Below are 17,492 nucleotides of genomic sequence, written 5' to 3' on the forward strand. Positions count from 1 at the left end.
TGTGCCTGCAAAAGCATGCAGTCTTATAAACTCAAAGTAATCCTAGGGTTCTGTCTAGCTCAAAGGATTGTAAGCAAGCTTTCCAAAAAAAAAAAAAAAAAAAAATCACAACTATCCACTCCATAGGGCTTTTCTCCTCTCCCTTAACTCTGTTCAATTTCAGGAACATTGCTTCCTGATCTACTGCTTCCAGCTTGATTTCCTCTCTGATGCATCTCTCAAGAGTTCTGTATGCCCACTACCGCCAACCTCTGCTCAGGTTAGGATCCCACTACTTCAGCCTTCATGATGCGTCCCACAAAGTCAAAAACAAAGGTGTGCTCCTAATATTGCCTCTACAGATTAGGAGAAAGGGGGACTCCAGAGTGATTACTTGGGCCAAAGAACTCTGCAAAAGCCACAAAAAATCAAAACAATACGAATGCCAGATTTCAACTCTTAAGAAGTTCACATACATAGAACAGTAAAAATCATTGGCTTATCCAGGTCAGAAGTCAGAAAACCCTAACATTTTACATGCTAATCAAAACAGCATCAAAGAATTGAACCGGGCTTTTTTATTTCCCTCCATCCTAAACCAACCAACTCCATTCCTGCTTGAGACTAATTCCAGGCAACCAAGGATTTGTTTTGCATGAAACTTTCAATACTTCAATGATATTTTTTAAGTTCAGTACCATAGGATTATTTTTCGCAGATGCGGTCTTTATATGGAAGAAGTGAAAAACAATGAGCAGCGAGATGATCAAGCCCTCCCATCTTCCTCATCCTCAAGAGATCAACAGCTTGGGAGGGCACCGGGAGAACACCCGGCCTAGGGACGACAAGTTTGCTGGTCTTCCACATCAATTTCAATCAACTGATATTCAAGGCTACTTGGGGTACAGAGTTGAGGATTCTGAAACTGAAAGAGAACCGTGATTACTGTTCTCTGCCACAACCCCTGGCAAGAAGGTTCCATATTCGCTAACCCCCACCCCCCTTAGAGAGGCCAACTCCCTCACTATGAAGAGGACAGGGGCTGAAACCAGAATCAAACCCAGATTACCTAGTTTCTAGCCTAGCCCTTCCTATGTGATTTTTTTGTACTTCTGTGTTTTTTATAGAAGTATCCTTCAGATCTCTAAGTCACGCTTACCTAGTTAAATTTTATTTTTATTTAATTTCTTTTTAAAGATTTTATTTGAGACACAGCAAGCACATGATGGGGGGAGGAGAGGGAGAGGGACAACCAGACTCCTCGCTGAGCAGGGAGTCCCACACGGGGCTCGAGCCCAGGACTCTGAGATCATGACCTGAGCTGAAGTCAGATGCTTAACGGACTGAGTCACCCAGGTGCCCCTCTCCTAGTTAAATTTTAAATTCCTGAGTGAACAGGCCCTCTAATTCTTATGAAAACCCTCTTCTTCCATATCAGCAGCTAGTGCACGCTTCTGTACACAGCAAGTCCTGCAGTAGATGACAAGCTGCTTCTTTGGATAGGAACACACCACCCTCCCCTCTCATATGCTTATTCTCTTTACCCCTCAATGGTCCAGTGCACAAAAATAATTCGGAAGTGCCAATATTGATCTTGTGTTGGAAATCAAGACCAAGAACTAGTAGAACAAGGACCATGGGTGAGGTTCAGGCAGGTAAATAGCTACTTAACAATTAGCAATTCTTTCCACCGCCACCAAGAGACACCCACACGCACACATGCCTCTCACTCACGGCACTTGGTAAGCACCAACATCTGCACAGAGGTAAAATGAACCCCATACATTTGGAAAGACCTGACCGCCAAGTTTCCCACATGCAGCATGCAGGTGTTTCCATGTTGTATGCTGTATGCCGCAAAAATGTAACAAGCCAATTTGACTACACGAACAGTCCTCCATTTGGGATACTTTGATAGGAAAAAACACTGGTGTTCCTTCCACATTAATATACGTGTGACCAACATGCCCATGGTTATAATGGCATCTTAAACCACGACCCAGACTGAACCTGAGTCCAACCAAACCTCTGTACCCAGGTGCCATTTGGCTGAAAACAGAGGAACGTGGTATGCTACACAACAAGCATCAGAATCAATGAAAATTTGGACCAGGGGGAGCTCCACAGGTCCAAAGAACCAAGTACTCCCAGATACAGCATAAGGGAAATATTTGTAAAATGTGAACACTGAGACAAGCCAGTGAGATCTATGGAAACCCCCTGTATCATTTTTTACCTTTCCTAGGTCTAAAAGAAATTCAGAATAACTGTTTGAAGAGAGAAAAGAAGAAAAAAAAAAAAAAAAAACAACCACCACCAATTTCTTCCAAAGGTTTAAGAAGGAGCTTGATGAGAAAGAACCCCAGTTAGAGCCAGGGGCATTTTAATCACTCACAGAGAAGATGTGGTTGGTGTCTCAGGAACAAGTCCCCAGCCACTGCCCCACCCTAGATTCAAAGTTTTTTTCCCAGAAAACTGAGCAATATTTGAAAAGGCAGGCTATCATCCAGAGCAGGCAGTAACCTCCTTAAAGCAGGAACAAAGGAGCAGTCACAACGGGGGCACAGAAGCTTCCTACCCTCAACACTTAAGTCCTACCAAAATTTTTCAAAATTATTCATACACATCAAGTCAGCAGTGGTATTTTTTCCACTTAGAATTTCTTAATTTTGAACACGGCTCAAAGACTCAGCAATAAAGATGTCCAAGAATATTGCAGGGAAATTCACCAAGGGGAGGGGGGAGAGAGCCATCATTCTGGGCTCATTTTTAAAGGAACTTAGAAATCTAGGACGCGAAGACAAATTTTCCGAGGAAAGATTACAAGACTTATGTCATTTGGATTTAGATAGAAAATAAATTTTGAGAGAGGTATGCATAAACAAACCTATCATCAGATCTGTCATTTTGTATATTTTGTGTTTCTATTACCATCTCTGTATTTCCAAGGTCAAAACCTCAAATCAACACCACTGGAACTATGAAATAAATGTATGACTTCTGTATTTGGCTATTCTCCTGCCCTGAAATAAATTCTAAGGGTGGAATTTTTTTTTGTAATTAACATTTTTTAAAGATTTTATTTGACAGGAGGAGAGTGTATGTGTACACAAGGGGAGCGGCAGGCAGAGGGAGACGCAGGCTCCCCACAAAGCAGGAAGTCCGACATGGGGCTCAATCCCAGGACTCTGGGATCATGACGAGCCAAAGGCAGACCCTTAACCAGCTGAGTCACCCAGTCACCCGGGGTGGAGTTACTTTTACTACAGAAGGCAAAACCAAGTAAACTCAATGGTTACATTTAGTCACTCTTCAGATCTTGTTTCGGGGCCTCCTAAAAAGATGTGCATTTGCCAATTAACCAGGTACCAACTGATCTGTGCATATATATTTCTGGTAGTATATATATAAAATGCAAAAATCAGCTCTGGTGTAATATTTCAGCATAAGATTAACAGCAGACTAAGGAACATAGGGATGTAGGCTGTTCCCAAAGAATCAAGCATTAAAATTGGAAAGACAAAAGTCAAAGAAAAATATGTAATTTCAAGTCGTCGTCTCCTTTGCTCACGGATTCCCATCCAACACAATATCAAGGTCTTATTCCCAGACTGGCCATCTACACCATAAAAGATAAACGTATAATCCTTAATAAAACTCCTAGACTTTATAGCAAGATGCATATTCATGTCTAGAAGGCACAGTCATTTTTCAAATAGAAGGAATCTAGTGCCTACTTTGTGGATTCCTGTTTTTTGGGGTTTTTTTAAATACAGATTATTGGATGAGCACCTATGCTTACTGGCAAGAGCACTTAAGAGTCAAGGCTACAGAGTACAAAGGTTTATGAGCTACTGAGCAGCAGGAAGGTAACACTGGATGGAAGTTGGGGCTAGAGATTTAGGTGTCACAAATGTGCAGTTACATCAAGTCACTTAGATTCTGCTGGCCAACTCCACAGCTATAAATTCAAGGACCTCAACTACATAGTCTCCATAGTCCTTTCTTGCTTTAGAATTCTAAAAACATGGGGCACCTAGCTGGCTCAGTCCGTAGAGCATGCAAATCTTGATCTTGGAGTTGTAAGTTCAAATCCCATGTTGGGTGTAGAGATTACGTAATAAAACTCCAAGAACGTGGCTCTTCCTGATCCTGTAACTATAAAACTCACCAAGGAGGACAATGAAGGGGCAGATTTAGATGTACAGTAATTCAGATTATTAACCTACATTTAAACACAAGCATGTTTTTATCAGCTAACATGTAACTTAAGCAATATCAAATCCAATGCTTTCTTAATTCTTTTTTTTTTTTTTAAGATTTATTTATTTGACAGAGAGAGAGATCACAAGTAGGCAGAGAGACAGGCAGAGAGCAGGAGAAGCAGGCTCCCTGCTAAGCAGAGAGCCCGATGTGGGACTCAATCCCAGGACCCTGAGATCATGACCTGAGCTGAAGGCAGAGGCTTAACCCACTGAGCCACCCAGGCCCACTGCTTTCTTAATTCTAAGACTAAAATTTTGCCCATCTCACATGAACATGTTCTACCATTTAAGTTAAATATCCCAAGAAAGTCTCCAGATAGTTGTAGGCTGTTAGGACAGAATACACAAAATATTGAATTTAACATAAAAGGGATACACAAGAAATGCAAACAAGGACCAAAAAGGTAACAATGCATTACAAAATTTTGAGATAAAACTTGAGCCTTCATTAGTTCTGGACCAGAACTAACGAGAGTCAGCCAAAAGCACCCTGTTCTCAATCTTATCCAAGTTATCACAAATATTTTATTTTTCCCTGTGTTTGTGCTTTCAGTCATTGAGAGCATTAATATAATGAGAGGTAGAACAGAAAGTTTAATAAACCCAGAGCCTCACAGAACAAGTTACCACTGATCTATGTCATCCCCATTCATCTTAATTATTCTTCTACCACGTTATATTAGATTCACTTTAGACTACTATAGCAAATCTTAATCAGACGAACTACTTCAGCTCCTGCCTGATAATTAATCTTCATAAAATACAATTTTGCAAGTTAATTTGCATCTCACGAGCACAGACTCCCCTGTTATGGTGTTACGGTGCTTGATGGTACAATTAAGCAAAATGGGAAAATAAAGACCATGCATCTCAACTTTTACCCCTAAACCTGCATTTAGACCTAAATCAAAATCAGTTCTGCATGCTTCTGAACTGCTTAATTCCCTGGATTTTTTAAAGGCACGCATACGGTAGAGAGAAATTTTAAGAAGAATGAAGTTTTCCATCTTAATGAGTCATTTGGATTGAAAAAAGTAATGTGAAACTAAACAAAAGTTAACTTAATGATCAAACTTAGCATGTGAAAAAGTTAGATTTATTAAGATTTTGAAATCAGGCAAATGACTCATAACATGATCATTGTTTTGTGATCCACCTATCGGATGTTAAACACCCATGCATGGCTTATGATTACAAAGTGCACCCAAGAAAACACTTTGTAATAAGATGAAACTAGATTTTGAACTATTCGCTACACTGTAAGTAGTTAATGACCAAGGTGCAGTATCTAAGATTTTTTGTGTAATCTCCCATTGTCATGTTTGAATTATAGTTGCATGCACTCATTCAAAAGTAAAGTACATTAAGCTCGTTTACTGCCTCAAGACCAACCCAAACAGAAGCTAACAAAAGCCTTTACAAGCACATGCCTAGCTTTCTTGAATCAATGAGAGTTTTACTCCAATTACAACAAACGGCATCACAAATCATACTTCGTTAGCTAATTTAGGCAAAGGAAGAATGAATGAAAGAGAGAACAGGGATTGGCTACTTGTCAGTACAGCTTCAGACAGTAAACAACTACTGCCCATGAAATACAGATGTTTACTAAATCCGCCTGGTCTCCAAGGCACCAGAGCATGGACCAGCGGCCTGACTTCCCTCAGCCCCCACGTCTGCTCCTACAGAGCGGGAAGGACAACGCCACCTCCCCGCCGGGCAGGAGTGTCTTATAAGCACAGATCAGCACAGGAGCAGTAAGTAGTACATGCGTTTTTCTTTAGCAGGTCTGAACCCACACGAAAATCCATCTTCAGTTCCAAACCACAGTGCTCTGCAGCCTTCACAAAGGTTTCTGATCAGGTTACAACAGTCTCTAGAGTTTAGCACCATGGAGAGAAGGAACAACCACCGGCGATGAGCCGGAACTTCTGACAATACGCAGTTTTTAAAACCGATTTTAAATACGCTAGTTCTTATTCCCCTTGTTAATGTGTACGAACAAATCTAGTCTCCGTGTCTCACATGGTCATATTAATTCCCATGCTGTCACACTTGACCTCCAACAGGATGCGGTCATCAGTGGAACCAGCTTCATAAGAGAGAGACCCTTGGAATGGTGTCAAAGCCGCGTACCTTCTAAAGTTACTAAGGTCCAATACAATTTTTCACATGGGGGATACAATGCTTTACTCTCCGGTACTGCCCCCCTTCTTCTGCAAACTAAGAACCACGTAAAAAGAGACCAAATCCTATGCTGGCCCAGAAGCAGTCGGTGGGGGAAAGCATGTAGTTCTACACAAATTTGTGGAATCTGTTTTTCTGCTGGGGGTCGGTACTGGCAACATCCCGAATAGTATGCGCCCCCCACCCCCCACGCCCACGGCCCATCCTGGCCTACGCTCCTCCCTGCACGTGAGTCCCTTCCATTCCCTCCTCTTCTCTTTCCCCTGTTATTTCCTTCCTGTTAGAAAACCTTCCCCAGGGGCCTCTGGGTGGCTCAGTGGGTTAAAGCCTCTGCTTTTGGCTCAGGTCATGGTCTCAGGGTCCTGGGATCAAGCCCCGAGTCAGGCTCTCTGCTCAGCAGGGTGTCTACTTCCTCCTCTCTCTCTCTACCTGTCTCTCTGACTACTTGTGATCTCTGCCTGTCAAATAAATAAATAAAATCTTTAAAACAAAACAAAACCTTCCCCATCTCTTCAAAGGAACTTCTCTGTATCCTCCAAGCCCAAATGGAAAGCTACTTCCTAATGAGCCCAGAAAACCTCTCCCGGCCCCCAAATGCTTCAATTTCATTTGGACTTCTATTTCAAGGTTTTTTTCATCCAGTGTTTCCCTCTGCTCTGATGCCAGGGGCTCTGACCCATGCCCAGCAGCGTCTGGCATGATATACAGAGGTCCACACATTGGCATTATCTCCCACTATGAGCAGTAGGCACAGTGTTAGAGTAGAACAACGCTTCATCCTTCCACACCTCCATAGTCAAGTTCGTGGCACAAACCTAACAAACAGTAGGAGCTATGAAGCAAAACACTTGGGTTCACAGCGTAGAGTCTGGACCCATACCACCTGGGTTCGAAGCCCCGCTCTAACGTTTTGTGACCTGGGACAAGTTCTACGCTTCTATGCCTCAGTGTTTGTTTCCTGGTCTGTAAAATGGAGGTAACACTGCTCACCTTTTCAAAACTGTGATGATCAAAGGCATTAATGAAAAGTGCTCAGAACGGTGCCTAAGAGCAAGCACTCCGTGGGTGACCATTTCAAATGCAGGAAAGTCCACAACATGGGCTACTATGCATGAACTTCTGTATATACCATAAAAGTCGAAGCATCAATTATTCTGTTGGTGAAACCATGGGAGTCAAATCGTCCCCAGGAAATAATTTCGCTCAGCTTAGCTGTTAAATACTCTTCTCTTACCCCATTTCTCTTACAAGTTTGCCCAAGTTGTATCTAAAATTTATAAACAATTTCATGTCCCTGTATTTCCACCCTTGTGTCATAACTACCTTTTGGAGTTAGCTTAGATAATACAGATGGACCCTGTATTTCCCAAAATGCCAAAACTAAAGAGGTATAGAGGTTGGGGGGTAGGGAACCACAGCCAAGTGAAGGCATTCGAGATTAACGCCCCTCCTGCTAGTCTTACTTTGTGAACCTGCTCTTAATTCTGATCTTGTGCTGACAATTAATCAAATCATTCCCCTCCATTACATTTTTGATAGAAATCTATTTCCAGAAGCCATTTTCCCCTTTGTATAATTTAATAGAGGGCTTTAATGTAGCCACAGTAATGTCATCTAGATTTGACTGAATGCCACAGCAATCCTGAAGTGTACCCCTCCCTCCCCAGCCTGAAAAGTCTAACCTAAGGTTTCACAGTTTAGTAGAAAACAAGACTTGAAATAAAGGGTTTGTCATGGAAATTCTGACAGGAGGACAGCGAAGCCTTAATTCTGTCACCAAGAAATGTTTCCATGTTTCCCTTCGTGGCATCATTCTTTCCTCTAATACAAATCCAGGCTTTGTAAGTACCGCAAAACTTTCCATTTGGCTCTGAAAAATGTTTTCTGCAGAACCGTTTGAATTGGGAGCCCTGCTCCACCCTGCCGGCCTGGTAGTTCAGCATGCATACTTCGGAGAAGGGGACAGGAGCCTGGGCTTCGTGGGATGCTCCTGGGATGAACGCGTGCAAAATGTCAGTGCTCCTACACATCTGGAATCTTGCAGCATTTACCATTCATTGTCCCTCTCCGTAGAGGGAGATTTTTCTTTTTTAAGAATTTATTTATTTCTTTGACGGAGATCACAAGCAGGCAGAGAGGCAGGCAGAGAGAGAGAGGAGGAAGCAGGTTCCCCCCTGAGCGGAGAGCCCAATGTGGGGCTCCATCCCAGGACCCTGGGATCATGACCTGAGCCGAAGGCAGAGGCTTTAACCCACTGAGCCACCCAGGCGCCCCTGTAGAGGGAGATCTATTTAAAGTGACTAAGTCAGTTCTAACAGTTCTGCTTGGGTGTTTCTATTGCCACGCTCATGCGGCCCTTCTCACATCAAGACACAGAAACCTTTCAGGTACATGAAGTTTAAAAATACCAGGATCAATAAAGTTGAGCTACTACTCCCTCTGGAGCATGGTCCTCTGCTTTTGGCGGTCAGCCATCTCGAAGCAAAACAGAACATTTAAAGGACTGTACCAAGTACCTGTGGTGGAGCTGGTTTTAATTTTTCACCCTGTACCCAAGACCTTTCCCCGCTCAGGCTATGGTCCATAACAGGCTCTTGCTACATTTGTGGTGATAAGATTCATTATGGATGCCTGGATACATCCCTAAAGACAGGAGGCACACTGAGTGCTTTATCCCTCTTAGGTTTAGCATTGCCCAGAACTTATAGATACAAAATAGCATTTTCTGTTCTTTATTTTGAATAGAGATGCTTAGCCTCAGAAAATACTTTTCCTTAAGTCACTAAAGATCTATCCTAGTTGACAGAACTGTGAACTATAAACTAGATTTTAAAAAATGGTATGCAGGCAGAAGTCACTGTGATCCTTCTGGCTATGGACTTTCATATCATATCTCTCCTTTTATATAATCACACACCCAACAAATATTTATACAGTCTCTACCAAGCGTCAGGCACTGCGTTAAACCCGGGAGATGGAAATAAGTCTCACTCCTTGTTCTCAAGGCTGGCAGAGACGACAGACAATATGGGGTAAAGGGTCCTGGGAGAAGCAGAGCATCCAGAATAGCGAGGAGGATGGAAAAGGTCAGAACTAAACTTTAGGCTAAGACTTACAGGTGAAACAGGTGGTAGCATGGAAAAAAAAAAAAAAAAAAAATATATATATATATATATATATATATATATATAATTTGAACAGGACACTTTCCAGGAAACTGCAATTTATTTGCAACAACTGGTGGGTGGAAAGCAGGAAAGCATCCTTAGATGAGTCTGAAAAAGCAAAACAGACTTGAAATGTCCTGGTCAGGAGCTAGACTTCACTTTGACGGGGAAACTCTGCAATGAATGCTATTTTGAAAACAATCCTTTGATGGAAAACGAGGGAGCAAGCTAAGGGTTCATGGACCTAAAAACTTGGGTCTGAATAACATTATTTAGGAAAGTGAGACACTGAGAGCATAGTAAAATCATTTCATCATAAAATTAAAGCAGGAACTCCCGCGTTAGATTCACCCGCAAAAGTATTAGGATTCCTACTGCTTAGAAAGAGGAATCACCCCTCCATAGGCTACAGGATCCGATTCTGGCAGGGGGTGTGTAAGTAAAACAGAATGCTTGCACTTAACGCACTAAGCGAAAGTAGCAATTCGGAAAGCCATAAATGAGAAATTGTTTCCAAACCAGGATGGAGCACCAAACGTGGATCCCGGGCAGATCTGGCCGTAGGTCTCCGCTTCTACCAAGTATTTGTGCGTTTTTGCAAAGGCAGAAAGTGTTGGAAGCAAAAGCAGTTCCAAATGGCCATCTCCACCACGCTTCTGTTTTAGGTATTCCTGAACAATTTCATCTTTGGAGTGGAAATAATACTTTGATCGGACCTCAGTGCAAAACTGCCAGAATTTCCAATTACACCTTTCCGTGGATTGGTGTTCCCGGAATTGCACTGATGACCCCGGGAGCTCACTTATCGCTCGCACAGCTTCCAGTCTGAGGAGTAACCAGCGAGAAATGGGGTGCTGAGATGCTAACCCCAGGTCTGAAGATGGAAACTCCTGGTGTCAACTGTAAAAATCAGTGGATTGTTGCTAGTTTAGGAGGGCTGATCCAGAACGGAAGGACAAGTCTGTTAAAGGCATTCTATTTACCCAGACTTCAGCTCCCCTTCTATCTCCTGGCACTTGGTGTCCACTCTGTTTGGCTCCCAGCATCCTATAAGCATCCCATAAGCTGTGATAACTAGACAACCTTTTGTGAAAAGCTGCCCAACTGCATCCCCTTTGTTAAAGGTGATCCTCCCTTAAATCAGCCTGGTTTTCTGGAATTCCTTTGCTTACACAGCCATGAGGGGGAGGGCAGAGGAAATTCTTTTCCCCCCTCAAACATCAACTTTCATTTTTTAAAAAATGATTTTATTTATTTATTTCACAGACAGAGATCACAAGTAGGCAGAGAGGCAGGCAGAGAGAGAGGAGGAAGCAGGCTCCCTGGCGAGCAGAGAGCCCCATGCAGGGCTTGATCCCAGGACCCTGAGACCATGACCTGAGCTGAAGGCAGAGGCTTTAACCCACTGAGCCACCCAGGCACCCTAATCAACTTTCATCCTTATAGAAGGGATAAGAAACACCATACCGTTCAGGTGAGCTGATAGAAAGATCTACCCTGAAACATGCCTTCAGAATGGACTGTCAAAGGCTGAGGGAAACCATTTAACACCTAACTGCTGGAAAACAGCTTCGGTTGGAGTCACAGGTTAAATACAATATTTGGGGTGTGCTTAGAGAAAAGGCTCCAGGTTCAGAATGGATTCAGAGCAGCATCCTGAAGTCACAAGTATGCATTTGATTCCCTGCAGACCCCCCACCCCCAACAAATATCCAGTGTTGATCATTCTGAGCCACAGTCCTCCCTTGATCATGGTCATAGGTGGGAATGGATTCTGATGTGGTCTCTAGGGTGTCCTAAAGATTCTAGCTTGGTTGTTCATTCTGATTTGTGACATTAAAGAATAGGGGGAAAAGCAGGAAAAACATGCTAAGATGAATCAGATCTATCAGGCTAGGTAAGTTACTTGGCACATCAAATAAGCAGGGCACATTTGGAGGCTGTTTCTATCACTGAAATTTGAGAAGTGTGCCAGTCCTGTTGCGGGGGGGGGGGGGGGGGGGGGGGCAGGATCAAGTTGGCTCCTTCCCTTTTCCAGTGGTGAAAGTAATAGATAAGACCATTTTGGTTCCACTGCCCCAGAAGAAGACAAGACTCGAGCAGCGTGGCAGGTTGGCTGTGCTTCCCAGGACAAGAGTTTTTGGAAATCCCGGCCACACAAGACTACAGACAGGAGACAGACCTTCCAGGCTGGAATCTCAACTTCATCAATGACCAGATCAGACAAACCTTTCTCCCTCTCCTGGTGGGAGGAGCAGGGAATAGGCTGTGGGCGAGGGGGGGCGGGGCTGCTCTCGGCTAGACTTGCAAAAGGAAATGAGCTCTGAGTAGATCAAGCAAACCAGGAGAACGCAAAGCCAAACAAAAATCAAAAGGCAAATTCTGTCCTCGGGGCTATTTCAGATCTACAAAGGGACAAGCTCGTCTGCAGCTCTGCAGCTCTACGAATCTTAAGAGAATTATTTCATGGCTTCTGGATCTGCTCTGCACTCCTCTTTGCTCTCCCCAGTGTTGATGGCCCCTGATTTCAGTATTTGGGGCAGTAAATGTTCACAGTGGGACCCTTCTGGGTGACCTGCCCAGGTAATACCCACTTTTTCAGGGCTGCCCACCCAGACTGCAGTCTAAAGGACAGAGTGTCCATGAAGTACATCCTAGAGATCTTCAGAAAAACTTCCCTGCTTCCACTCAGACTGCATCTCGGGGAAGGGAAGAAGCAGGGGGGGAAATCTTTATGTGCTTATAAAAGGCTGTCTACATATCACAGATCAGAAACCCAGTTTTGAAGGATGACACCTCCCATCTTGAGTCAATGTTAAGAACTGGAAGACTCCGTGAAGTAACGACTATTTTAAAAGCCAGCTCCCATGAGGCGGTGACTCATTTGGAGCATACGCGCCTCTCTAAAGTATACTTAGCTGCAGATACCGCGTCTGAGCAAAGGGACATACTACACACTGGGAGCTAGAAGTTGCCGCCTCCATCGGGTGAGAAAACAGATAAGGAGGAAGAGAGTCACCCCCAGCTACCATCTCCAGAGGGTATGTTGCCAAAAGCACAGGATGAGAAGGAGATACTCCCTTGAAGAATGGGACTATCAAAGAGAGTAGGAAAGATTTTAACTTGGAGAACATTAAGAGAAAATAAGTATATTCTAACTTCAATGTAGTCTAAAATGGTCAGATGTTAGGGGCGCCTACGTGGCTCCTTAGGTCAAGGGCCCAACTCTTGGTCTCAGCCAGGTCTTGATCTCAGGGTTGTGAGTTCAAGCCCCACGTTGGGCTCCATGCTGGGCCTGGAGCCAACTTCAAAATGGCCAGATGTTAGTACTTTGGAGACTGCTACAATGGAAGTGTTAGGTAACTGTATACTTGTGCAATTAGAAAGCACTGTCCTGAGCTAACATCCAGAAGTTATAAGATAATCAGCATGTGCTTACTCGAAGTCAAATACAGAGGACACATGCTAAACAAAATGTGGCAAGCAGATAGCAGGATACAAATAGGTTGTATATGAAATAGTTTATGATCTAAGACTTGTAGATGCAGTATAGAAACTCATGTAAGGAGACCTCTGGTTTACTTCTTCAAACAACAGTGTATAAAGTACATCGTCACTGCTGTATTTTGTTTAGTTTATAAAAACTAAATTTCAAGAATTAAAGGCAATTCAGGGATGGATATCCACCATATATGGGGGGGGGGGGCACCAAATCGCAGGATTTAAAATTTTGATCTCTTAAAGCTATGAGTGAATGGATAACTTAAAAAGAACTTACCCTGAGGAAGAGAAAAGGGGATAGAATTTCACTTTTTACTTATGGGAGTTATGCCAACATAAGACTATTAATCTGCTAAGCCACTCAAAAAGTCCATACAGTCTTGGGGGGGGGGATCATGTAGGCCCCCCCCTTGTGCCCCTAATATAGCCACTCTGATTTCACCAACAAAACGGACTTCAACAAGCAAGTCTAAAAGAGACCAACCTTATCCTGAAGTCTCAGTACCTAAGAAATGGTACCGTTTAACATGCCACCTTTCTCCCCAACAAGAATTCTTGTGTTTCCATAGGTCCCCACCCAAATATTACAACAAACAATAGAAGCAAATCACAGTTGCCCAGAACCACACTTTCCACGTTTAAACTTCTTTTTAAAAAAATCACATTTCAAGCCAAGAGCCAAACATTGCCTAATGTGAGTTCAAGTCCACAACTAAGAAATGTGAAGAGCTCCGCCTTCCTTTCGTCTCTTATAAAGAGGGATGCAACGCGCTGTTCTCTTTATTCTTTAAAGGAATAGCTCTTGATCTCCCAATGTTACTGATTTTTATTCAATAGGGGTTTGAAGCACCTGGTGAAGGTAGAATATTACACCATAAAATACCTGCATTGAAAACAGATTAAGAAATTGTAAGAAACAAGTTCATGAATTTGAAGAACTTTAGAAGTTAAACCAACTTGCACAACTTTTGAGTTATAAGTACACAGTGTCTCCCTAATGTGCTTACCATTAAACAGCATTAGGATAATATTTTCCACGTTGAAAAATACACTTCCCACTTGCCCTAATAAACCGACGCCCAGATGGGAAATGTAACCAGAACTAAACAAACATAATATAGTGAGAAGAGCTAAAAGGTGCACTAAGACCCTGCGATGCCTTCACAAGGTACAAAGTATTAAGATTAAACAAATAGAGGGAGAGTATAAGAAATGAGATACTTAACGTGTATAAAAAAGGACTACAGATCTAAGGTGGAAATAAATGGATTTCTTTTCAGATGCAATCAGTAGTATTTATACACATTAAAGGTCACGTTCACCCTAAAGGAAAAAACATGCCTGCCAGCACAGCAACCCATTATAATCTAGGTAACTTTAAAATGTGTTAACTTTGTTCTGAACAATAATCAGTAATTAAAAACACAAAATCACTCCAGCGATGTACGGCCTAAGATTAGTTACGATGAGTCCAACCCGATACAGAGGTAAGAGATAAAGAACAAAAAAACGAGCAAGAACAAGAAAAGCCACATGAATACAAAGTGATTCCATTTCTTTTCCTCAACACCCACACAAAGACAGCAGTTTCTGACAAGAATGTTCTTGGCAAAAAATAAAGTTACAGGAAGGGTTTTTTTTCAATGAGAAAAAGGCAGCTCCATATGCAGATTACTAGGCGATACGATTTTTTTTTTAACAGCCCAAATTTACAGACCTCATTTTGAAAATATCTAAGCTTTTTTTTTTTTTGGATCACAAAGAAAAGATGACTAGAAATACTGTTCCTGTTTGGAATGCTTATTTCGTGTTGTACTTGAAAATAAAATCCAACGTGGCAGCTTACCTTGGCACTGGAAGCCTTGTTTCCCAAACCCCCTGAAAAACAGAAACAACAAAGTATCTTAACATATTTTGTGTTGTATACCATATTTTAAGCCAATTATGAGACAAAGTATTCAATAGAATAAGGGTTTGTACATGAAAAGCAAAGATTCGATAGCAAAAACACGCCTAGAGTACTGAATAAATTCAACTTTGGGGGGGGGACTCTGTATAGCCTTCAAAGCCTCATTAAATTATTTCAATGTATCAAGGTTCTTTCCAGTTCACACTTTGTTAATGATACTTAAGTTTCCAGACAAGAACATGACTAAGATATTCAGTGTTGGTATAATATTCGACAAATAAAGACTTTATGGTTGAAGGAATTGCTTTAATTTTGTCCCTAAAGACAAAATGAAAATCCTTTTTCTCCCTAAACGCAACTAAAAAGTGGCTTCATTTGTTATGAAGGTACTTCAAATAGGTGTCTAGATACTGCCAACAGTACTACCTCACATTAAATTTTGGTTTAAAAGGAGCCAGATTTCACAAAGTATCATTTTTATTGGTTGTATCTGAAGTTAACGATCTAATTTTTTTAGAGTATCAGTAACATTCAAAGCAAACACAGAAGCTATTTTGTTCTGGTAAATTACTTAAGAAGACTTATTCTCTAAGCAGAGAGCCCTAGCAGGGACATAAAATTGTAAACACTGTTTCAACTATGATGAACCCCATTAAAATTCTTAGTCATGATCGCTTGCTTTACATAGCATTTTAAGTTGACAAAGCACTTCATATATCTTTATAACTTAGTCATTCCCCCAAACACACGTAAGCCCAAACATTTATAGTTTTAAAGTATCAGTATTTTGATATTTAGAACAAACTTGTAAATTAAGGACCTACAGGCACAATGAAAGACAACTGAAGTTAAAACCACTGCTAGATGATCCTGGTATTTTCTCGGAACTTTCAAGTAGTTTCTGGTTAGATGGAGAAGCATTACAGGAATTACTCAGGGAGGAAGCTGACAAGGAGACCTTTATTTTCCACTTCACATTACACCTGACCCGAAGTGCCATAGCAGGTCACTAGGGGCTCAATCCTTTAGAGCAACTGATAGTGGAAAGACCTTGGCTAGCCTGGTTATGAATGTTGCAAGTACCTTTCCTAATTCATCTACTTTCCCCCGAAAGTAGTCCAGAGTCTCAGTGTTCCCTTTTTATGGGGTCTCCCAATTGGCATGGGAGGCTGAAGACGTCCCCTTAACTAGATGCAGTAATCTCTTGCCCTGATGCTCCAAGAACTTTTAGCTAGCCTTGATGCTCCAAGAACTTTTAGCTAGCCTTATCTACAATTACTTTGAGCACAACTGCTTCATGTGCTGACTACAGTGAAAATCATTCGCAGAGGTGGCTGTGCTTTTTGTGAAAACACTTCTGAGATTTTCTAAAAAGGAAAGGGAAATGCCCCTCGTTTAGCATTGTCTGTGGGGGACTCTCCCTTACAGACACTTTCCCCAGGTACTGAATAGCCATCCATAAAGGAAAAGTTAAGCATCATAGCACCTTTGTGGGACCCTTAGAAGTGATTTCCTCCAGATGTGATGGATTCAGAGAATGCCACCCATAAAGGAAAAAAATAAGCTCCTTATGAGCACATCTGCGGGGCTCATGATTTCCCCCAGGTGTGGTGAACTCAGATGCCATCCATAAAGGAAAAGTTAAGCATCTTAATAGCATCACATTTCTGGACTTTACCCTTGGAGTTGTTTCCTCCGGGTCTGGGGGGGGGGGGGTGATGGATTCACACAGCCATCCATTAAGTTCTGCCTAGGGCCCCAACAAGATACATGCCACCGGGAGGGTTAGTGGCACTGTCCCCGGAGTCACCATAGCTCTGACTTGGAGTTTCCCACCTACATTCAGGAAGGCGAGATAGAAAAAGCCCGGGTATCTGCCAACCTGAGGAAAAAAAAAACTCCTTACTGCTCACACTAGAGCACCTGGGGTTCCCTAGAGGTTCAGCTTTAAATTTGGGGGGTATTTTTCGGGGCGGGAGGTGTCACCGATGTTTTGAGAGTAAGAGCCATTAGCTCTCACCAGAAAAGGGTAGATACAGTTCTGCCTAGTTTCGCAGGGTTCAAAGACCCCGGGAGGCCATCCCTTTATCAGTCCCCCCACCCCACCCCAAACCCCTGGACTCACAATACCGGCATTCACTGTAAACTCTGTACCTGAACTCCGACGCCTTACAGTAGTTTCCTTAACTAGGGCCTCTGTCCTCATCTACCGGGCTGCAGGTCTAATCTCGTGTTGACAGGGTCTATTTTAAATGACTCCCTCTGCCCTTCTGCCATTTGCCTGCTCGGTTTTAATTCCCCCTCCCCCACGGCAAGCTTTCAACAGTTTGCTGCCTCTGGGCTCTCCCTGGGCTCACCCAGACGAGTCCGGTCTCCCGTGCCCAGCAGATCCAAGCTACAGTAGGCAAGGACCCAAGGTTGCAGAGGAGTCCAAGCCCGCTGGGAAACAACACCCCCCACCCCCTCCCTCCCCCACGAAGGCGC

The 17,492-nt window shown here is 42.7% G+C and overlaps 1 protein-coding gene across 2 annotated transcripts in view; it reads right to left on the reverse strand.

The window, feature by feature from the left end:
* PRKCA (protein kinase C alpha) overlaps positions 1-17,492 on the reverse strand; it is a 385,445-nt gene that overhangs the window by 367,181 nt on the left and 772 nt on the right. For both annotated transcript variants that reach the window (XM_032320330.1, XM_032320329.1), the window contains exon 2: positions 14,946-14,977. In XM_032320330.1, the coding sequence (XP_032176221.1) occupies positions 14,946-14,977 (32 nt within the window). The remainder of the gene's footprint in view (positions 1-14,945; positions 14,978-17,492) is intronic.

The sequence above is a fragment of the Mustela erminea genome, chromosome 18, assembly GCF_009829155.1.
Source record: "Mustela erminea isolate mMusErm1 chromosome 18, mMusErm1.Pri, whole genome shotgun sequence".
Lineage (NCBI taxonomy): Eukaryota > Metazoa > Chordata > Mammalia > Carnivora > Mustelidae > Mustela > Mustela erminea.